Below are 24,356 nucleotides of genomic sequence, written 5' to 3'. Positions count from 1 at the left end.
CGTGCCGTCACATGATTTCACCTTTCTCTGGGAAGAAGGACGGAATCTAAGTCTGTCCAAGCATCTGTCTGTCTGTCCATCCTTCTCTCTCTCCTTTCTTTCTCTGTTAACAAACTTTTACTAAACACTCTGCCAAGCTATTTTCTGAGTTCTGAGTCTCCAAAGCTCACGCAGTCCTTAAGGGCAGAATCTACTTTTTTCCATTGTGATATTCCCTGTCTTGCCAAGACTATGGGTATAAATTAAAGAGTGAATACATGAATGATACTCAGAATAAAATCCTGCTCTCTAGGAACCTCACATGCTTAGGGCTGAAGCAAATGAATCTGGACATTCTAGCAAATGATACTTGCTGGTGAAAATAAACAAGTTATGGTGGATGATGGACACGTGTTGGCTCATTTTGAGGAACAGCCTATGAAGCAGCTAGAGGCACCCACTACTCCACTGCATATTTAATCCTCCTCCCTTTCTTTGCACAGCTGAAGAGATTGAGGTGCAAAAACTTTAAATGAGAAGTTTAATTACGTATGCTGGGGTTACCATGTGTACTTTATGTTCGTTCATTTGTTTGTTACTTAAAGAACTCCAGATATAGGAAAGTTGATCTTTTTCTTCTTTCCTAAATTTCCTCTATGTCAGCTACAGGTGACCCTCTTACCTTAAAAAACATGGAATTTTGTGGTGGTGCTGAAAGGTCTTCTGTTTTCCCACCTCAGACATTCAATGTTTTATTTAGGAGTGAGATTAATTTGAGTGGAATATTTAAAATACATTCAGATCTTTCTTGAAAAGAAGGGGAAATTTGAGAAACTGCTTTTGTTCTATTCATAAAGATGAGTATCAGAAACCAGATTTATCCTCGCTGTTTACAAGTGATGGTGACCGCCTTCCAGGGCAAGTGGAAAATCACTGTGGCTGAAGAAAACAAACATGGCTCTCTCTACTTAAGATCTATCTTATGGTTTTGCTGCTTATTGCAAAATGCAATCTTTTGAAACAACAGCAAGAAACAAAGAAGCCCTAAATAGCAATAGCAGCAATAAAAGAAGCACAGCCTTTTTCTCTGTCCCTAGTAACACCCTCACGGGAGTACTTTTATTCGAGACTGTCATGTACGAGCTGTGAAATCAAGCTTCCTGCAAGTGTGAGCTCTGAGAGACCTGAGAAATTTTACAACCTTTTAACTACTTACTCAATAGTGTACAAAGCAGACCTATTCTTAGTCTATATAAACCATAAAGATGCTCAGTTGCACAGGCATCTTTGCAGGACCTTTGGAAATAATAGATCATGATTCTTTTCCATGACCATTGATAATCATTGTCCATGCTAGTCTTAAGCACATAAGAACATGTGACGCCTGGTGTGGCTAGTGACTATCTACATAAAATAACTTGCATAGAATTGAGAGTCCACAAATAAACTTTTATATTGATGGTCAATTTATTTTTAACAAGGGTGTCAAGGCAGTTGAATGGGAGAAACAATAATCTTTTCAACAAATAATGCTGGGACAACTGGATATCCACATGCAAGAGAAGCTGGACCCCTGTCACATCACATACACAATTAATTAAAACTGGATCACAGACCTAAATCTAAGAGCTAAAACTATAAAGCTCTTAGAAAAAAATGTAGGAGCAAATATTTATGATCTTGAATTAGGTGATAGTTTCTTAAATATGACACCAAAAACACAAATGGTGAAAGAAAACAATTGATAAATTAGCATTATAAAAAATAAAAACTATCTCTAATTTGGTTAATGCAAATAAAAGCTATAATTAGAGACTACTTCAGATCCACTAGGATGGCTAGAATAAAAAAAGACTGATGATAACAAGTGTTGACAAGGATGTGGATAAATTTGAACCCTCATACATTGCTGGTGGGATAGTAAAATGGTGCAGCCTCTGGAAAACTGGCAGTTCCTCAAAAGGTTAAACCTCAGATTACCATAGGTCCAGCAATTCCAGTCCTAAGTGTGTAACCAGGAAAAATGAAAACATGTGTTCACTCAAAAATTTGTACTCTAATGTTCATTATTCATTATTTTTAATAGCCAAAAAGAGGAAAAAGCCGAATATCAATCAACTGATGAATGGATCAATAAAACGTGATATACCCATACAAAGGAATATTATTCAACAACAAAGAAGAAAGAAATTTTGATACATGAATGAAGCTTCAAAAATTATGCTAAGTGAAAGGAGCCAGTCACAAAGGGCCAAATACTAAATGATTTCATTTATATGAAGTGTCCTGAATAGGTAATCCATAGAGATAGAATGTCTCTGGGGGAGCACGGGGGAGAGGAGCAGGAGAAGAAGTGAGTATGAGGTCTTTTAGGAGTGATGAAAATGTTCTAAGAGTAGATTGTGGTGAGGATTGCACAACTCTATGAATATGCTAAAAACCAATGAATCGTATACTTTAAAAGGGTGAATTATATATGAATAAAACTGTTATTAAAAATCTAACTAGATCAAGAAACATTCATTGAACATTTGCTTTATTGTCTGTTTTTTCTAAGTATAGTGGGAGCTCCAAGTTAGGGTTCTATTGCATCTCCCAAGGCACCTAGCCGAGAGATCAGAAATAAAAATTATGTCACCAAGAATTTTTGGACAGCCAAATTGAAAGCATCTAAGAATGTGAGCCAGGCAAGGAATCAGAAAGGCCATCCACCTATCTGTTCCTACCAAAAAAGTGTTTTCTATGTATACTGCAGTCAAATGAGACAAAGAAAAATTAACACAATAAGAAAGTGGGGGTAAAAACAACAGAGGAGTCTTCCCTTATCTGATTTAAATCCAAAGTTAGAAACCCAATTGCGGATTTTCTTGCGGGTTCTTTGGTTTAGGGGAAGGTTGCCCTTAAAGTTCTTCCTCAGTTGTTCCAGTTGAGATTTTTATTCCATTCACAGGGCTAGATCTTTTATTTCTTTTTTTAACTCTATGCTTTAGATGAAATCTCTTGCCGTGTTTGATGACCATTTAAATCAATTACTGATGCTGTTCTATTCCAACACTACTAAAAATGACTAATTTTTTTTTATATGGTTGGGATACTGTGCTAAAAGAATTGCTAAACAAAAATATTTTCATTTTCCACAAATAGAAATCTGCATAATGGGGAGTTTTATTGTTAAAAATATGCATGATGAATTATTGTATTTTTAAAACATATTGGATGACATGAGAACTGAGACTTTTATTTGGAAAGATTTGTTTTATTTGCTGCCAACCTCTCTATAGAATCCTCCACTTTCCTACTTGTGAATATCTTTTAATTACGCTTAAATTGATACATATGGTGTGATCTCTTCCATGTAAAAATAATGTACATAGAAAAAAGACCTTAAGAAAACACTCCAAAATTTTTACAATGGTTATGCTATCTCTAGCCTGGAGATTTTTATTTTATTCTTCTACTTTTCTATATTTCTAAATTAACCATAATAACCATATATTAATTTTAAAGTACAATATTTTAAAATTTGCCACTGATACAAGCACTTAGATAACAAATTCCTTAAAAATCTTTTTAGTTAAGTGAATTAATAATAAAGTAAAGGAACTGCAAAGAAGCTGAAAATGAAATCAGAGTACAAATCTAGCATGATGAGTGGGCACTGAGACGGCCGCTGCCCCGGGGTCACTGCTGATCCTTTCACCTAGTGCCTTGGATTTCAACAGCGATGTGGAGGGACAGGAGGCACAGCCTTGAGCCTGAGCAAGGAAGGGAGACCCTGGAAGGCTAACCTTCAAGGAAAGAGTGAAATAGAACAAGAAAATCTACCCAACACAGGGAAAGTACAAGAAAACTTGTCTGTTCTGTCTTTGGCTCTGGGTGAAAGGGCTAAAACAATCTTCCTCGAGAATTCATAAAAATCATGTAGATTTGTGGTTTACCTTCCCACTACTGGCATGTACACCGAAGGTCAGGCTTATTTGAGAGCATGAGTTCTTAGCTGGTACGACCCCCCAGGAGCTTGGCAGAAACAAAGGCAAGCTTTCTTTGGAGAAATGCATTTTCAACATAGGTCACTAAGGATTCCCACAGATATAACTCAGATGAACGTGGAGTCATGATAAATATACACATCCACACAAACTTAAACAAAACACATAAATAAATAAGTTCCTTTGAATTAAATCAGCACAAAAAGAAACAACATACTTAGATCTCCAAGATTCAAGATATCGAAGTTATCAGATACAGAAATAAAACGTATGTAGGAAAGACGACACTATGAAAAATAATCAGGAATATTTGGAAAAAAACATCGAGAAATGACTTGGGAAAAAATACTTGGTGGATAGGTTAAGTAACAGATGAGAAACAGATGAATAGAGAAATAACAAATGGAAAAAAAATCAGAAGAAATTACCCAGAATGCACCATAGTGAGACAAATAAAACATTATGAAGAGATAGAAAGAAGGAGAGACAATATACAGACATGCACTGCATAACAACATTTCAGTTGACAGACTGCATATAAGACAGTGGTCCCATAAGATCAGTACCATATAGCTTAGGTGTGTAAGAGGCTATACCATCTAGGTTTGTGTAAGTACACTCTATGACGTTGGCACAATGATGAAATTGCCCAATGACGCATTTCTCAGAACGTATGCCCGTTGTTAAGCAATGCATGACTGTAGTTAGAGAGAGAATGGTTTAGATTACCTAAAACGTAATGACAATTAGCCTGATGGTAAACAGCTCAATATCAACGAGAGGGAAAAAACACAGGAATTAGGTCTTCAAAATATTGAGAGGGAAAACAATTGATGATCTGGAATTGAGTTCTCTTTGAAGAATACGCATAAAATAAAGATATTTTCAGGTTAACTAAAACTGTGTTTACCTTCAACAGAACTTCATCAGCAGAACATCTAAAAAATTTATTTCAGGAAGAAGCATAGTGGAAATCTAAATTGCAAGAAGGAACAATGAGCAAAGAAATTGGTGATTTGCAGTTAAATCTACATAAACACTGACTATCCGAAAAAAAGCTAATATCCAATATTTTAGGCTTAAAAAAAGAACAAAAGTACCTCAATACAGGCATAACTTATTTTATTGCATTTCTCTTTATTATGCTTCGTAGATATTGTGTGGAGGGCAAGACCCTCCACCAGCAAAAAGATCACAACTTGCTCAAGACTTGGATGATGGTTAGCATTTTCTAGCAATAAAGTATTTTTTAATTAAAGTATGCACATTTTTTTGGATGTAATGTTATGGAACACTTAGTAGACTACAGTATAGTGTAAACATAACTTTTATATGCATTGGGAAAATGAAAAATTTGTGTGACTTGCTTTATTGCATTATTCACTTCATTGCTGTGGTCGGGGATCCAACCCACAATACCTCTGACATATGCCTGTACAATAGCATGGAAGATTAGTGGTTAGGTTGACCAGAGTTAGTGTTCTAAGGTCCTTGAATTATCTGGAAGGAAGATAAAGATATTAATTAACTTAAGACTATGGTAAATACGCATGTTAAAATTTCAAGAATGACATTAAAAGAATAGAAATCAAGAGTTTAATTTCCAAACTCATATAGGTTAAAAAATGAAATAATGGGGACTGAAAACAGCCCTGAAACTCTGTCAATCCAGAGGAAGGGGGAAAATGGGAGGGAAAAAAAAGCATAAAAAAGAAACAAATACAATGTTTAAATGAGATTAAAAAAGATCAACCCTCCAATATATTGACAATATATAGCAAAAAATCACAATAAATGTAAATGAATTAAGCTTAACTCTTAAAAGACAATAATCGTGAGTTTAGACTGAAAAGTCCAACTATGTGCTATTAGTATAGGACATACACAATATATTACTCTTAATATCAGATGAATGGGGCCCCTGATCTGGGCCTTATATTTCAGAATCTTGCTACTCAAAATGTGGTTCCCAGACCAATAGCAGCAGCATCATGAGGTGCCTGTTAGAAATGCAGATTCTCATTTCTATATAAGTCCTATAAGGAGGACTGCTGAAGAGGCGCAGTAGATCACAAACAAACACACAAATTATATTAAAGACATACTGAAATGTCTGCCATTCTGTCACAGCATCATCCACAACTGTAAACATCCATTCTCGTCTAACAGCATTCAGGCCCCAGAAAAAGTGCTTCTCCACATTTGTTTCCCTCTATCCTTAAAACAAAAGGCCACCGTGTTCAAATGCCATGAAGATTCATGAGTTGCACTGTTGCTAGGATGGAGCTGGTCACTGCTTGAGAGTGTGTATTGGGCGAGTGGAGTAGAATAAGAATTTAAGATTGTGAAAAATAGAGCATAGGAAAAAGAATCTCGGGGGTGTGGGGAATCTTAAAAAGACAAATAGAAAATCTTCTAAGAGGTAGTCTGCCTACATTTAAAAAAATTGGACATAATGCAAATCAGAAGACTTCTGTCAAGTATTACCCACATAAAATTCTCAAGCATGATACTACACATTTTTTATTGAATGAAGATTTAATTATTGAGCAAACAATAAAGTGACCAAGAGAATTATTCTGACCAAATCCATAACTTCAATAGTTCAGATGAAACCTTTGAAATTTGAAAATCTTTTCTAAATAAAGACATAATTACTGATTAAAGCAATTAGGATGTATGTGGGCCTCCATTTGTACTCTTGCTTCAGGTTCTGCAAATTTTAGGGGCAGGTCTGGGGTCTGGACATACATAAAACAGAAGTACACAGCAAGACTGAAAATTACAGGCTGGAAAAAGATAGAAAAGGCAAATGCTAACCAAAGGAAATCTTAATGGCTATTTTAATAACAGCAAAACAAAAACAAAACAGGCTTAAAATCATATGTACTTTTTAAAAAACATATCCTCACATTTAGGTTTAAAAAGTAGAGAATGCAATGGAAAAAATTGGCAGAAATAAACTGAAATTATATCTTACACCAAAGTGGTAGGATTTGGAAACATTTCTCCTCTCCTATTTTTCAAAATGTTTACATTATTTTTAGACAAAGAAATACAAGTGCAGTTAATGCCTTCTCTTCTCCTCTTTATATGTTTTTACTTTTATTTATATTTTTTTGCATGGAAGTGGGAATAGCTAGGGGTAGGGTGGCTTCCACAGTCTTGAGGCGATGGGAGCTGGAGACTCAGGCACTGTCATGGGAATGGAAAAGGAGGGAAAACGGAGGGTGGTACTTCAAAAAACGGACAAGAATGCTGATGTTCATTGCACCATTATTCCCAATGCCCAAAAGGTAGAAACAACCAAGTGTCCATCAAAAGATGAGTGGATCTACAAAAGGTGGTATATCTATACAATGAAATATTATTAAGCCATAAAAAGGAACAAAGTTCTGATACATGCTAGAACATGGATGAGCCTTAAAAACACTATGCTAAGTGAAACATCAGACATAAAGGGACAAATACTGAATGACTCTACTTTATGAAATATCTAGAATAGGCAAATTCATTGAAAAATTTTGGAAATAGTGATTATGGTTGACATCACTGTGAAAGTAGTTAATGCCACTGAATTGTACACTTAAGAATGCTTAAAATGTCAAATTTTATGCTATGTATGTGTCATCATAATAAAAACACTGTAAAAACTGGATGGGAAGGATTCAGTGTGACTTCAGTCTAGAGGACGAATGAGAGAGCTCAGGCAACAAAACAAAGAACTGATAGAGAGCTCGTTGGCAAAGCTCTCATGTTCCCTTTACTTGGAAGCCACCGACCAAGATGTATAAAATATATCTCTTGCCAGTTGGCCGTCACGGGAAAAGCAGGCCCTGATGTCTCTAATGACAGAATGATTCCACCCAAGGACTGGAAGAATAACAGGGAGTTCTGAGATTACGCCAAGATGTCTCTAATGACAGAGTGATTCCACCCAAGGACTGGAAGAATAACAGGGAGTTCTGAGATTATGCCAAAGTCAAGAAATAACATTTATCACACATTTGAAAAATGTAAAAAATAAAGAGTAGCTCAAGAGATATCATCAAGCACAAAAAAAAAGTCAAGAAGAACAGTCACAGAATGAAATAGGTTGGGTTAGAATAAGATAAAGGAGTTAAAATGTTTTATAAAACTAGAAGATGAAAAAGAAATACAGAAAAGTTTGCTAATTAAGAAGAAGGTGATAATTATAATGATTTGCACTGTAAAATTTCTTTTTAGGAAAGACAGTTATGTCAAATTAAACCTGTACTAGATAGAGACAGGGAATGAAATCCCAGGGTGGAAGCCTAGAAAATAAATGCAGCTGTGAGTCATACGTCTGGAAATCTTCAGTGACTATGAAGACGGCGATCATTTTTAACGTGTGCTGGAAGCCTATATGAGTTTGCCATTGGCTATGCCCCCAAAATAGCTACTGATGGGTTGGAGGGAATTTAGAGAAAAGTGACAAGAAGGATTAAGGGGCTACTGGGAATGATTCACAAATTGAAAAATTCTGGAACACACTCTTTAGCTGAGCAAATGATCGAGGGATGAAAGGGAGGGAAGGAAGCATTGTTGCAATTGAAAAGTTCGGCGGTGGGGCGTGGGGGTGCTGTAAACAACAGGAAGAAAAGGGTGTTTTGAGCTAGGAGAAGATGTATGCATTAGTAAGTGGAGAATTTAACACAAATATCAAGACTTACTTCCTATTTCAACTCTAATTGGAATATATTTTGCTATTTTGAATATTTAAGCTACTAAACAAGATAAATGTTTAGAACTAGAATCTAAAAGTATAGCTCATGTACTCCTTTATACCACTGATCACATCATACTGATAAAACAATATACTCATAGATCCCACATACCCAACATATATGAATAAAAAATGGGAAGGAAGTACATTAAAATGTCACATATGCACACATCTGATATGTATAAAAAATCTATAAGGAAATACATTAAATTATTAACCATAAATATGTCTTAGCATTAGATTTATGAATAACTGTTATTTTCTTCCTTTTACCTTTTGCCATTTTGAGAAGACCATGAGTACACAGTCGCGGGTTGCTTGAAAGATGGGAGTGCATTCTGAGAAATACATCATTGGGCGATTTCACTGTTGTGCGAACATCATAGAGTATACTTACACAAACCTAGATGGTATAGCCTACTACACACCTAGGCTACAAGGCACTAATCTTATGAAACCACTGTTATACATGCGGTCTGTCCTTGACTGAAACGTTGTTATCTGGCACATGACTGTATAAGCATTTACAACTGGGTGGGGTGTTAAGTTTGTTTTTCAGAACTAACACTCTGGCTCTCTTCTCTCTTACTTCTTTTTCAACATGCTGTAGTGGGGATGATGCTGAGGAAGCTTTTCCCAGATAGAAGGTATTCCATGCTCTCAAATATGGTTATGGGCACAGATTGCACAAAATACTACGGAGTTTTGGTGTTCACAGGTTGGCAGAATACCCTGGAAGGTACATAAAATAAAGTCTGGCCCCTTTCCATCCTTCAAAACTTCTAAAGGCTAAGACACCATCAGCATGCTCTGCGGTCCCATTAAGAATGGCCCTTTATCAAACAGCACATCAAATCACATTCAAATGTAATAATGTCAAAAAACTGTGACCCCTTCATAGACACTGCAGGGTCCATGAAAAGCTACCCTTACTTGCCTTTCCTGAACCCAGTCAGCATTTCATGTCTGAGCAGCCAGAAAGAGAGCCCTTCTGATAACATGGAGGAAGCAACTGGTGTTACTTCTCTCTGGTCCTTATTTTCGGTCCTGGGTCCAGTTAGCTCATCTTTACAATTCATTACAGCAGGCTCATTCAGTCAGGATACTCTGTGCCCTATGACAGCTTTCTCCGACTTCTATTTCTGAACCTTTGGATTAAAACCGCATAACATTTCAAACTGAGCCAAAAAACCACACAGAGTTGTTAATAAGCGTAATGGGCATAACTCTTCAGGGGATTAGTGCTGGCCAGAGCATCAAGGCCAAGCTGCGTTCGGTCTGGCTGTGGCATCAGTAGTAGGGAACACACACAAATTTCTACAATCCCCCTTCCCATTTCCACATTCTGGAATACAAGCAGAATGGCTTTACTTCCTGCACGTTGATTGTTCAAAGCTTAAAACAAGCAGAATAAAAATGAAATGAACCAGCTTTATGATTTGCAGTACAGAGTGGAAGCAGCTACCACTTCAGGTAATGCAAGACAACTGAGAAAGCCCTGACAGCAGCCTGGCAGGTGTGACATTGCCGAGTAACTCCAAATATGGGCCCCATAAAACCAGAGTTCATTCAGATATACATTGTTTTGTTCCCAAGCAAATGCTTTTGAATGAGTTAGGAATCAGACTCCCTCTTGACAAGTTTCACATTACTTTATGGCCAATTTCCTTCCAATGCAAGGGAAACAGAAACTTTACTTTTCTTAGAAGTTGCTAACAAACTTAAGTGATTTAAAAGAATGATAATTGCTCTGTCTATAACTCTGGGAAAGGAAAGAAAAGGAAACCACTCGCCACCTCGTACTTCCAACAGATCTATACCTGGTAAGATTTATTATCCAACAAAGTCCCCCTTGACAAGGTTATTCTAGAATAAAGTCGCCCCCAGTAGAACTGTTACACAATAAAGTCTCTTTCAGCACATTTATTCACACCCCACGGCTCTGCTGCAGGTGGAGGGTTTAATTCCTGTCGTTGCCAGTAAGCACGATAGTCTCCACAAACAGCTTGCTTCTGCCTTAACCATAACACCATTGATTTGCTCAAGTCAGTGTGTGGTATCCAGACGCACAGCAAGGTTCAGAATTAGACAAAGTTGAAGCGCCATCTGGGATCATCTTCAAACTCTCTTCGCTAAGTACTGAGAGGCAATCTTGAACCACAAACCTTCTGCTGTTTGAGGCTGCATTCAGACTGCCTGCACCAACGCAGCGGGATGGGCGGTCACAGAAACTTAGGGCAGACAGACAGCTTAGATCTCTATGCTCTGGCCACTGGTGTCACACACTCAGATCATATCAACAGTCTGCTAACTGGTCCCTCTTCCTACAACCTAGGACTGCTGTGACTTTGCCACTTTGAAGTCGTGGTGACCCACTGAAATACATATCTGTTGGAGTTACTCATCTAATTTACCCTTTAAAAACTTCCTCAAAACTTTTAGGATAAAATCAAATCTCTGTAGCATGTAAATATTTCTATACAAATCTGCACTGTAATTTCACGTCTGTTTAGCTGCCTCTCTCAACAGATGTAAGTTTTGTGGCGTCAGGGATCATACCTTATTCACTGTTGGCTCCTGGGTCCTGAACACAATGCCAAGTGTATGGTGGGTACAGAATACTACTTGATGAATGAGGCAATGAATGAATCTAGTTGAATTTTCTCTTCTACAGACTAGCTCAGGCCTAGAAGTTACATGATTTGCCAAAGAGCTCACAACAAGTACAAAGCTTGGGCATGTCCCTCTGCCTCCCATGACAACATACTGTCCTCAGATATGGGCATTCATGTATCTCAACATCTGGTCTACTACTCTGGAAAGGTCAACAGATGCCACACTATATTTAAAGGGGAACCAGATTAAAGATGTGAATGCCACTTACGTGCAGTCCTTCTTATCATTTCTGTCCCCTACTTATCATTTCTGTCATTCCTATGATGAGTAAGTCTGTTAGACAGGCTTGTTCCAACCTCTTACTATTACATCTAATTACAACAGGACTCTGTTCACCTAACGTTCAACAAACATTTACTGAGTTTCAACATGCATGACTTTCAGGCTCTGGAGAGACCAGGATGGATAAGCTATGTTCCTGGCCTCAAGAAGGTAAGTCTAGTCAGGGAGACAAACACGTAGACAAATAATCGCAATATTGTATGATTAGTTGCATGTACAAAATACAGAGAATATTTCAGCACTTACCAAGGTATAGCAATTAGAATATGTATTTCCCCCACTGTGATTTTCCTCTGGGGAGGGACTAGATCCTTTTCTCATTCCCTCTCCTGTGTCTAACACAGAGTAGTACTCGCCAATGTGTAATTGATTGACCATACATAGCTGGCCTAAGAGAATGTGGGATCGACTCTGCACAGAGGTTGTATGTGGGAAAACTTTAGAAAGGAGATGCTTGAGCTGGATCTTAGTGAATGATTAGTTCCCTACCTGGTGGATAAAAGGAGAAAGGGTATTCCTTGCTGGAGGAAAGGCAGGGAAGTGTGAAACAGCAAGCTGTATTCCCAGGGTGTAGGGAGCCTGGGCTGCTGGGAGCTGTGGGAGGTGAGGTTGGAGAAGTAGGCCTCACAGACGCTGTGGGGCCTTGCAAGCCTCCCTAAGGAGTCTGAGCTTGATCCTCCAGGCAATGGGAAGCCATTGGAGGCAAGCAAGCAACATGAGCAGATCTGTAAATTAGAAACACAATAATGCAGTTCAGTCAGTGAAGTCCCATATGTGCAATTAATTTCCAGAATATGCTTTCTTACAAAAAAATGTTTTAACAATGCATTTCAGTCTGCCAAAGTATCCTCAGACTCTGTGAGGTTCCCAGGAACACTATGGATGCCTCCTTAGCCATTAAAAGAGAACATAATAAAAAACTTTCCTTCTCATACCGAGCTACAACAACTATCAAGGTTAATTGTCCCCTGCTATAGGTAAAATGGTTCTTTTTTGTCTAAAGTAGTTCTATCCCAAAGTATTACACCTCAGAATTTAGTAAGAGCCAATGGTTACTTGCAAAATGGCAGTTCTTCAAACTCTTGGTTAACTGAGTCTCCTGATGATGTTTTCTCCCCCACTGTGGAGAAGGTAATTCAGCTAAATGAGTGGTCTGCTCATGACATTTTCTGCAAATAATTAAACACGACACTCGTTTTGGCTTGGTTTACTTTTTAAAGGCAAAATCCACTCTGATTTGCAAATTGTTCCAATTACCTTGGTACCATGCATTTCATACAGCCCTTAGAGTGCCCATTGCTAAGTCAGCGGTTGGTGGAAGCTCTTTGTAACTATCCAGAGGCATATTCTCATATTCATCTCAGAATAATAAGATGTTTAAATATTTATTTCTTTCCAGTAACTGGGTAGGCCTAGGCTCTTCATTTTAATAAATTCTGTCCAAATAACGTTGAATCACTGCTTGGAATATATTGGCACTGAATTTCCCTGATGGTAATGATACTCACATCGGAGATGCACATTTTAGCCCAGCTCTGCCACTAACCTGTGACTTCGGGCAAATCACACGACCACTTGTGAATTCCCTTTGATAATTTTTAAGTTTTGCTCCTAGCTCTAAAATTCCGAGTATGTTTTAAGAGATCTGATTAGTACAAGAACATAGAAATGAAATAGTTACAGAACTACAAATTGAGGCAGGCGAAATTGATATTTATGACGTGTAGCTATTCCTTTTCAGTGACTCCAAATGGTCAGAAACTCTTGAGGCAGGTTTATTTTAGAAGAAATTTAAAATCTTTATATAAGTATACTCATTTATTCAACAAATATTTATTGAATACTCATTATATACTGTACATTATGTTAAAGGTTGAGAATATAATGAGAAAAAAGAGAAAAAAATCCCCAGTCTCCAGGAGCTGACTGTCAAGCAGGGAAGGCAGACAATTTTAGACAAGAAATAACAATAAACTGGAATAAGTATTATCATGGGACCCTGGCTATGAAGATAACACATACAGCACACATCTAACCTGGGCTACAAGTTAGGGAAGGCTTCTCTATGATATGCCGTCTAAACTGAGAATATGTGTGCCTGAGACTTTTATTTGGGAACTATATTGAACAGAACATGCAATAAAAACATATGTCCCAGGCCCAGACTAAGAGTTTAAGATTAAAAAAGCTTGTGAAGAAGAATCTGAGTACATCTCATAAATGTCCTCACTCTCAAGTTTTTGTCAATTACTTGATCATAAATTTACTGACTCCCAAAGGAATTCTCTTGAATCAGGTTCACAAAGCATGGGTAATAATATTATTATTTAAGAAACAACCATCCTTTGTCTTTTTATACTTAAGATCCTTCACAGCTGCTCAGAGTGTGTAACAGGTGTATAGGAGGTTTTGGAATGATTTGTTGATTAATGAGGAGTCTTAACTTTTCAAACCCTTTTCTCTTCTTTAATCTCCCTTTATCCCAGCAACAGGACAGGAATTACATTGCACCACCACTTGACCCTAGAGATTATGGAAAGTCCACGCTATGACAGATGTCATGTTTCCAGGACAGATCTGACTGCAAATATTCTGTCTTATGGCCAACACAATTATATTCAAATTCATCGTCCCGCCAGTTACGAGACCTGATTTGGAAACTCTGGTCACCATATGTTACAGAGACAGTTGCACAGGGTAACGGGGTTAGCTCCCTTCAAGGGTCCAGGACACCCCGTGCCATGTCAAAGGAAAATCACGAAGAGGTCGAATATTGTGAATGTAAAATCAGTCCACTTTGAAGGTGTTTTGATATCCAAGTTGTTCACTAATTATTCATGGCATGTAGTATATATAATATATATACACACACATATATATTAAAAAGAGCTAATATGTAATGGAATTTTAGTTTGAAATTTTTATAACTTCTAAGATAATAATAATATTTAACTTAGCTTACAGATGGGAAAGATCACAGAAATTGTCACCTTTTTAGTGTCAGTGCCTTGATTTACTGTTTCCTGGTTTCACATTGGTATTCAGCACTTGCTTTATTATTTAACCTTTCTTGCGTCTTTGTCTTTTTCTCTGTGATTAGATCAAAGGATCTTTGAGGGTAGCAACTGTGTTCTTCCATCAGAATACCCATTTTGGCAACGATAAAGCCTTCAATGAATACTTACTAAGGGCTACGAGTAGTTCAAAAACCCAGAAATAAATTAGCTATGGAACTACGCATCGTGATGATTAAAAGTGTTTCAAATGATGATTCTCAAACTTGAACGCGCACAAGAATTGTGAGGGAAGCCTGTTAAAATGTAGATTCCTAAATGTCATTCCCAAAGAGCCTTATGTTTCAAATCATTTCCTAGTCTTCCTTCCCATTATTATTAGGAGGAGCAGCAGTGAACCACCTTTAGGGAAGATGAGCCACACCAGGGCGTTGTGACTGCAGTGACAATCTTGTTGAGAAAGGACTTGACATAAGGTGAAGTAGCTCTGTCCTTCCCACTCCCCACCACGGCCACACACCTTGCTTTCTTCTTTCCTTCAGTAAACACTTATTGTGTGCCCACTAAGTGCCACATTATGTTCTAGGGCCTGGAGTTAAACTGGTCAACAAGACACACAAATACTTTGCTATGACAGCGCTTAGATTCTACCTTGGGGGAGGGCAGACAATAGACAAGTAAACTTTAAGATTATTTCACATATTGTTAAAGATTATAAGGAACACAAAACAGGCTGATATGATAGAGAATGACTGTTGAGGAGAGGACTATTTAAAGCGTGTGGTCCACAAGAAGATGACGTGATCTGAGGAAAGAATAACCAGAAGGAATCAACCATGCAAAAGATCTTGGGCAAGAGCTTTCTAGGCAGAGGGAAGAGCAAGTACAAAGGTCCTGAGGCAGAATGAGTGATCAAGGATCAGCAAGGAGGCCAGAATGGCTGGAACCTGAGGGAGAGCCAGGTCAGACTCATCTACCAGGTGCGGTCTGGGCTTTGGCACGGAGGTCTCTTGGGATTACTCCTGTGGGAAACTGAAGAAATACTCTTGGCTCTCAGAATTAAGGAAAGATAAATAGTTAATAAATGTTATATGAATACTTCTCCTGTTAAAGGCAACCATGTTATTGCAGCTCCTCACCCATGAAAAAGTTCATTTCATGATTCCTTTTGGTTGATGCTTTGTGATAACAGGGTGTCATCATCATTGGCAGATCACATCTTGCGATACTTAGCACTGAAAATCAGTGCACTTGGAACTTCTTTGAGACCCAAATTATTTATCATTCGTGTGACGCATCAAATATTATAAAATGAGGTCTAATAAATGGTGTAAACTTCTATTTGGGAATTTATATGCTTCTCCAAAGGAAGAAAACTTACGTTATAATTTCAAAGTAAGTTATATGGCATATGCCCTTTTTTCTGGTTTTGAATTATTTTTCAACTCTTGCATTAACTCCAACTGGATATCTACCAATTAATAGTAACAGTACTATTACCTCTAAGCAGTTTTATTTTGTCTGAATGACTGAGTACTTACGGAAGGAAAGAACCAAGGACAAGCATGTTAGTAGTATGTGTAAAATCCATTCCTAAAGCCTACTAGTGAAGCGAGGAGATGGCAGCTCAGCCTCAGACCCCACTGATCAGGGCTCTTTCATAAGCCATCTCAGAAAAGGGCAGCCCAGGTGACAAGTGGGCTTTCTGTGATAAGGGCTCCTGTCCACTGAAAATGGGAATCGGCTCAGTTTCATTTCACAGGGTCCACCAGATGGCAAATGACTTTATCTACACAGACCAGATCCAGACTGGAAAGAGAATGGTGCTTCCATGCCCCCCTTCTGCTCTGCTAGGAGAACTTGGAGCTTTCCTCTGAGGGTTCCTTGATTTAGTGTGGCTTTCAGTTTGGTTATAGATTGTGCTGCAGTTCTAAATGCAGAAGGTTTCCCACAGCCATGAAAATCAGCTTCTTTGCATGTGTCTGGCCGATCTGGTTAGAAATCAATGACTTCCAAAAACAGGGACCAGGAAAGTAATGGCAAGATACAGACACAGCAGGTGTGGTGACACTTGTGTAACAAGATGGAAATGAATCGGCCAAACATTTGTGGGAAAAGGTCTGGGGAAAGGGACTGGGAATGAAGAGAAAGAATCCATGGAACAGAAAATGAAATGCCTTCATTATCACAAGAAACTCCAAGTAGCCTTCACTTAGTTATACTGGAATTACAATTTCAGCTCACATCGTTTGTGAAAGGAAGTAGGGAATCTGACCATGGAAAGTGATATTTTAAGCTTCAACACATATTGCTCATCACTGCCTTGACTTGCAGCATGTCTTTCAACAAAAGCACATGGTGATTTAATCTCAACAGTAATTCAGTCTGCAGCCATATGAGACAAGACTATTGTTGCAGACAGGCTGTAATTTGTGAAATTCAGGTGCTGGGGATTAGGACCACCTGTTGAATTTAATCTTGGAGTTATAATGTTAATGCCATCATGTAACTGAACATAAACACTACATATTTATCAGACTTTGAGACCTCCAGCCATGGAGATGTGAACATTTTCCTAAACGGTATCAGTAACTCTCTCCAGATTCTGTAAATCAATGGCAAATAAAAAGTCTGCTGGAATTCTGATTCAATATGCAGCAGCGTATGGCTTGGTGGTCATCACATTCAGCACATCCTATAATTTTTCTAAGGCCTGATGTGAGAGTGAAAAAAACGAAGCAATCAGAGTATCATCTGGCAACATAATAAGAATAGAAAAGCTTTCATTTCTTACACTCCCCTGTGTTAACTGGAAAAAAAATTCCTAGTAATGTTCTAACAAATGATTTCCACCTCCGCTTAAGCGAGACGACAGGAAGATCCCAGACAAACCTAATTAAACAGCAACTTTTGAAGAAGACAAACATTTCACACAGGCACCTTCAGGTGGCCGTCAGAAATGGAACTCTGCCCAGCTAAATAGTAGGAATAAAGATACTGTGAGGAGAAGTTTACATTCGGTTCATGGGGACAGTTGGAATAATGCCTAGAGAGGAGGCATAGATTTTAAGATCTGCATTTGGTCCTTTGCTTGGGCTGGGTAAACTCTGTTGAACCCTTTGGGTATGGAATTTTGTGAGATGTTGGTTTTCTATGAAAGAGTTTCATTAGCATTAATTATTTGCAAAGATCTTCCTTTATAGTCCTCTGCTAAGAATTCCAAGGACATTCACACATATTTCTCATTCACATAACACTTCACAGTTTATAAAACCCTTTTACTACAGATTATCTCAATTTCTCATAAGGAGTTTCAACACTCCTTCCAAAAAAAGAGCTGATCTTCATTTTAATGAAATGAGGCTCTGATACACTGAAAATGGAATCCAATATATTTGTGTGAATAAACAGTTTTGAAAACAAACATGAGGACATCATTTCTCCTTAGGCTGTCAATATTCTTAGCCCATGTCTGTTCAGCAGGAGAACACAGGAGGGGAATTATTAGGAATATCTTCCCAGAGGCAGATCAAAACTTGCAGCAAATTTACCTTTTGACACCCCTATTAATCAAAGCTTCACAAGTACTAGATAGCCATTTCTATTACACAGTGGCCATGAAAATCCACTGAGCTCAATAGATTCATCATATACCAGTTACACCTAAACACTACATCCATCCCTAGTCAGAAGCTGATGCCTCAACTTTTCCAGGACTCCAGCCCTTATCGGCTGCTTGCACACGCAGATACAAAGTATGTAATCAATCAACAACCTAGAAAACCCAAGCTGTAATTGTAACAGCGATGGCCCTCTCTATTTTTGATTTTAAGAGTCGGTAGACTTAAGAGCCCCCTGCCCATCACTTCATAATGAAATCTCTCCCTCTTTTCTGCTTCCCTGAATTCTTCCCAGTGTAAGTTCTACCTTTTCAAAGAAACTTTCCTTGATCCTCCCAGAGCAGTGATCTTTCTCATCTCTGCACCCCAAGAATACTGTTTATACGTAGCACTTCCTATGCATACATCTATCAGTCTATCTATCTATCCATCTATCTATCATCTATCTGTTCACTCACATTTCATAGGACGTTATTTTTTTCCCCCAGGCATTCAAAGATCCCTAAAGCCTCCGTCCTGCCTTAGATTCTTCTGTACCCTCCAAAGTCCTTAGCATTATGCACTGCACAAGTGAGTGGATATATTTTGATTGCCACTTAAAAAAAAGTTCGACTTTTTCTAACACAGTAAAAGCAATCTTTTCACACAAAAGGAACACCTGCTAAATATTACTTTGGTTCACAGCTATAATCTAGTAACGTAAAACGCAGAATAGTTGAGTGGTTTCAAGAAATCCTCCAGCTTTATAGAGCAGATACAGAGTAGGATTGTGTTTTAATAAAACTATATTAGCAGCTTCAAATAATGGGGAATACATTTAAACTGTATTAAAATATCTTTTCAGAAATCGGGAAACTTGATTAGGATTTTCCCAGAGGCTTCACACACTGAAACCAGAGATTTATTATTCCAGGGAAAGGAGGCTCAATTTAAAAAAATTCACCTTATTAATTATTAGCCAAGCCATGCGGCGGCTTCCTGGAAGGCAGGGGAAAACAGGCCCTCAACGAGGAGTTTCAAGCCACTGGAAGCTGAGTTTGTCCCTCAAGCCTTCCGCGCCTGCCTGGGCATCCCTCTCCAGGGCTGTGCTAATTCTGCCCCGAGCAATCCGAAGAAGAGATCAGAAGGGACTCTGAGCCTGAGCGGTGGCCGCGGACTGGTTGCTGCTCACGCTCCGGTTCGCGGCGGGAGGAACGCTCGGGCTGGTACCCGCGCCATGCCGGGTCTCCTCCCATCAGGGCACGACTTGGCGGCCAAACCCGAGGCTTCGGGAACCCAGCACCCACCAGCAACTGCAGTTCTGGGGACCAGAGGATTCTAGTTCCAGGGCCGGTTCCTGTTAGGAAATTAGGCTTTGGGATCCACTCATCTCATCTCTATTCCCTGAAAAACTTTGCATCTTTCTCCAAATTGGAATTCATACCAAGAAGGAACTATCCCATCCCACCCCAGCGAGTCCACTCCCACTTCCAGCCTCCGAATGGCACCTACTCACGGCGCCCCCCAGCCCCGGGAAAGGGGGCAGGCTTAGGTGTCCGGGATCCCTAGGCTGGGTGGCGTGCGGGCTGGCGAGCGAGCTGTCACCTTGTGATCCGCCACGCCAAGGTATCCATCCAGGGGTCGCGGTACCGCGGGGACCCCGGGGAGCGATGAGGGGCTGCTCCTCGCCGACGGCTGCGCGCTGCCGGTCGCGGTTGCCTGATGCTGCTGCTGCTGCGGGGGCCGCTCCTTCTGGCCGCCGAGGCTGCTGTACACGAGCAACAAGCTGGTGCACATGGTGGTGAGCGCTAAACACACTGCCAGACCATGGCGCTGCGGGCGGGCGGGAGAGAGCAGAGAAAAGCCGCTGAGGGCCGACCCCGGAGGAGCGCGCCCGGCGGGGACACCAGTGAGACGGTCACACGGGCGGGGGGCTCCGGGATGGATGGCCTGGGTCCTAGACCCAGCCGCGCGCAGCCAGGGCAGAGGAGGCACAGTCCCCGCGCGTACGGCAGTGGATACTCCCGGCTCGTAGCTGCTCTCGGCCGACGCCACCTCCCAGATCTCTCGGCAGAGGGCAGGTGGTGCGTCGTCGCGCCCAGCCACCGGAGGGAGAGCGCGCCCAGGGGTGGGCTCGCACTTTGGGGAGGGGGCCCTTTTTCTCAGCTGGAATCTCTAGCCGTTGCACCCTCTCCTTTCTGGACCCCTGGGGCTCTACCTCGGCAATCCTTGCAAGTTTGAAATCCGACAAGGACACCAAGAAAGTCTGCAAAGGTCCTCCCTCCCCGCCCCACTTAGTTTTTGCCAGGGTGTTGCTTTGGGGCATCCCCCACCCCCGAGCAAGGCGCCCACCCTTCCGCCGCTTCTCCAGCTCTCGGCTGGATGGCCCCTCGCCCCAGGAGCCGAGGCAACCCGAGTTCCCATCCTGGCTCTGGGATTCCGAGCCAGGCAGAACCGGGGACTCGGGAGGGGACGCGGAGCAGGTGGAAAGTTGTCCCTTTGTAACAGGCGACCTGGCGGCGCAGGGTTAGGAGCCCCTTGAGCTCTCGCCTGCACCCCGGGGGCGCTGAGCCCGGGGGTCCCCGCTCTGCCCAGAGGAGTTGCAACAAATGACTCACCATCAGGGTCTTCATTTTGGGCACCTCTTTTGTGCGGAATCCTCAGGCACACGCGTCCGGGGCCACTTTTTCTTGGAGGGTTTCCATGGCGGGCGACGGGGCGGGGGCGGCTCTGATTTTCGCCCGGCTGCCAGCGGCGGCTGAGTGGGTCGGGGAGCCGCGGGACCCGGGAAGCGCCGCTGTTGCAGAGATTAGAGACAGAATTAAAACTGAGCCGGACCCTCGTAGTCTCTCAGTGATCTACACAACTGCCGCCTGCCGCCGCCTGCTGGGTCCTAAAGCTCTCTGCATCCCCGTCTCCCGCCCCCAAATAATCATCTTTGCTGCCGAGTGGAATTTCTGGGGCGAGAGAGTTAACCGTGCAGTATACTCACCTCTTGGTCCGAGGGCTTATTTATCTTTTATGAAGTCCTCAAGCAAAAAGGAAAGAGAACGCAACTGGATTCCGAACACAAGAGCCATTTGAAAATCTGCAAACTAAATTTTCTGTCTTGTAATTTTGATAAAAACTCATCAACAGTCCAAATGTCAAAGGCTCTATTTATGGCATTTGCATTCATGTTCATGGCATGGGGAAATCAGTCGCGAAATAATTTTTTCAAGAAAGTTATTATTTCAGTTTTCCAGTTGTAAGCTTTCTAATATTCTTTTCCTCCTTCATTTTACTTTTTAAATCCAGTTATTCTCATGCAATCTTTGTAGTATAATTTTGATTTAAATTATTTCGCTTACTACTTGTTTTAAATATTATAATTTATACTTCTACCTGAACTTTGAGGCTCCTAGTGTTCATCTAAATGATTTTAAAAACCTTAACATTCAACACAACATATCCACATGTTTAACTGGACCTGTAGATTATTCCTAATTTAAATGAAAGATTTCAGGCTGCTGGAGATTAAACTGCTTACTGCTTGTTTTGTAAGAATCCTAAAGCTTTTGGTGCTCTCGTGGTGTTGGTCCACTGCACTGACGGTATGTAATGTCACATTCAGAAGTTCAATTAAAATAAAAAAATAGTTATTGTTTTTTGTTGGGAAATTCACATCAATAGCCAGTTTTAAGGATACCCTCCCCCCTATGATGAATTACAAATGGCATTTGTTAAATGTCTAATTTGGTTAAAAAGACTTCTTGTGAAATTGCTTAGTGAGAATAGTTGTCTTAATGTATTACTTAACACCTCACCTGTAGCAGTGCAATGTTAAAGATTACATTAAGATGGAAATGATCAGCGGGCCAACTGAACCATGGGCACAATAAGAGCTTTCTCAAGGCCAAAAAAGGCATTACAATCCTTTTTTAATCTTCACTAATCCATTGCTGTATTGATGATACAACAGGAACTATTTTTAACTTCTGAGGCATCCTTCCATACTTAGTGTTAAGAAAGTTAAAATTATTGGTGCAACAGTGACTATCAATGCAATGTGTTTGGGGGAAGGCGAGAAACACACCGGATTTAGCCTTTCAAGGAAAAACAAAAAAATTCAAAACAGTGTCCAACATTGCCAGCCTTGAAGCTATTTATTCGGTTTGTGCTTTAGGCATGAATAGTACCAGTTGTTAGGGCAGGAAGAGCAGCAGCCAGAGGAAAATCTTATCGGGTCTTGGCAATTCTTGATTGTATGCTTGCACTTGACACTCAACTTGGGGAAACAAAGGACCAGATTGATGAATCACTGCAAGCAGATGATCTGTGTTTCTCCAGGGCTCCTTCTGAGATGCTACTAGACAGACCGCCTACATTTTTTCAGAATGGTTCCCCTTCCATCTAGCAAGTTGCCCAGTGAGTGCTAAAACACTTCTAATATATTTTGCCATGCCAAACAGCCATTGCAGTTATGATTTAAGCTCGTGGCGGCAGGTGGACATCTGTTACGTGGTATGGCTGACCAAATTCATTAAACTTATGCTTTTTTCCCCTCCTGGGATAGCAGTTAGCTAGTTGCTAAATCAGCTTATGAGATGGCCAGGGTAAATCTAAAAATGTAATTCTGAACTTGATTTGAATAATTTCAAGATCTCCAGCTTTCAACTATTTGATTAGATTGAGGTGATGGTTTTAGGCCTGGGAGCCAAATGGACAAGATGGGGTGGGGGAAGGGCAGATAAAACAAGTAACATAAGTTAAAATCCTTGTGCTGTTCAATTCAGTGATCATTTAATGATCACCGGCGATCTGGTGGTTCTATATTAGGGAACGCAGAGATGATAAGACACGGATCCTCTGCTCTAAGAGCTCACAACCTAGTGTGTGTATGCTTGCACACACGCATTGTGAAGTGTGTGAGATAAGTCTGCAAGCAGGCTATAAAAGATAGAGCACTAGAGATTCAACATCTATTTATCAAGTGCCTACCATGTTAAGCACCTACTCTGCTGAGCACCTACCATGTGCCAGACATTGGGGATATCTGGATGCATAGACCACAGGCTGCCCTGAAGGATTCAGTCTATTCCCAGATAAGTGCTATGAACCTTCATGCTACAAAGAACTAGGAAACAATCAAAATACTTGATTTTTTTCTCAACTTCTGCCTGCTTGCTTATTTAAGATCTTAGGGGTTTGATATTATAAGGTTATCCACCTATGCTTAGGAAGCTTTATGCACACCTTAAGTTAATAGTTTGGATAGCCAGAAAGAGCAGAAAGTAGGCAGCCTTCGCAGAGACTTGATTGACTTAGAGACAAGTAGACAAGTCAATAAAGCTTTTTTAGTTCATCTAACTTGTCCAGTTCAATACAAAGTGAGTCGGGGAATCACAATTTGCTTTTCAAAATCCAGGTAGCTGAGATGGATTTCTCACCATTTAAAATTTTGCCACATTTCTGCCTCTGGTGCCATCACATCCAATCAAATAGATTGCTATTTTTGAAAAAGGAAAGGAAAGGAAAAGAAATTGAGTGTTCCACAATGTAGGTTATGTGAGAATTTATGAAACAAGGCATGTTACAGGCTGAGGAGGGCGGAGGTGGAATCCAAAGCTCAGGGGGAGTGCCACCTGTGCACACAGCCACCAAGGCACCACAAAGCCGCCGAAGGAAGCAGAGGGACAGGCTGCTGGAAACCCAGGGCCCTGCCTGTGATTCCTAAGTGACCTCCCAATTCAGAAAGAAATGTGTCCAACATTTCAAAGATGGATGAGAAGCAGACCATAAGATCATGTAAACTCCATCGGAGACACAACCACTTTCCACCTTGTGATCCTAAAGCAAAAGAGAAAAAAGTGCTGCTAAATGCTACAAAAGCAAAAAGCTTAATAATGGCAGAAAGTTCTAGAACAAATGTGATCCTTGTCCATTGTGTGTCCTTCTCCATTTGTGTTCCACGGTTTATTTAATTCTACTTCAGCGGCCATGTCTAGTGGGCTAGTCAGTTGAGAACAAGTTCCTGGAGTCAGGCTGCCAGGACCCAGCTTCTGACTCTCCCACTTACCAGCTCTGTGGC

General features: G+C 40.3%; 1 protein-coding gene across 2 annotated transcripts in view; it reads right to left on the bottom strand.

The window, feature by feature from the left end:
• ST6GALNAC5 (ST6 N-acetylgalactosaminide alpha-2,6-sialyltransferase 5) overlaps positions 1-21,167 on the bottom strand; it is a 157,749-nt gene extending 136,582 nt beyond the window's left edge. Inside the window, exons 1-2 of one of the 2 annotated variants that reach the window (XM_014849456.3) lie at positions 20,905-21,167; positions 19,892-20,119 (exon numbers count right to left, since the gene is read on the bottom strand). In XM_014849456.3, coding sequence (XP_014704942.3) covers positions 19,892-20,119; positions 20,905-20,919 — 243 coding nt within the window. In that variant the 5' untranslated portion in view covers positions 20,920-21,167. Of the gene's footprint in view, positions 1-19,798; positions 20,120-20,904 lie in introns of both variants that reach the window. The other variant, XM_070486634.1, reaches the window with a different exon arrangement.
• Positions 21,168-24,356: the final 3,189 nt, after the last annotated feature.

Source organism: Equus asinus, chromosome 16, assembly GCF_041296235.1.
Source record: "Equus asinus isolate D_3611 breed Donkey chromosome 16, EquAss-T2T_v2, whole genome shotgun sequence".
Lineage (NCBI taxonomy): Eukaryota > Metazoa > Chordata > Mammalia > Perissodactyla > Equidae > Equus > Equus asinus.
The sequence above is the reverse complement of the archived record's forward strand: the minus strand, read 5'-3'. Positions and strand labels throughout refer to the sequence as shown.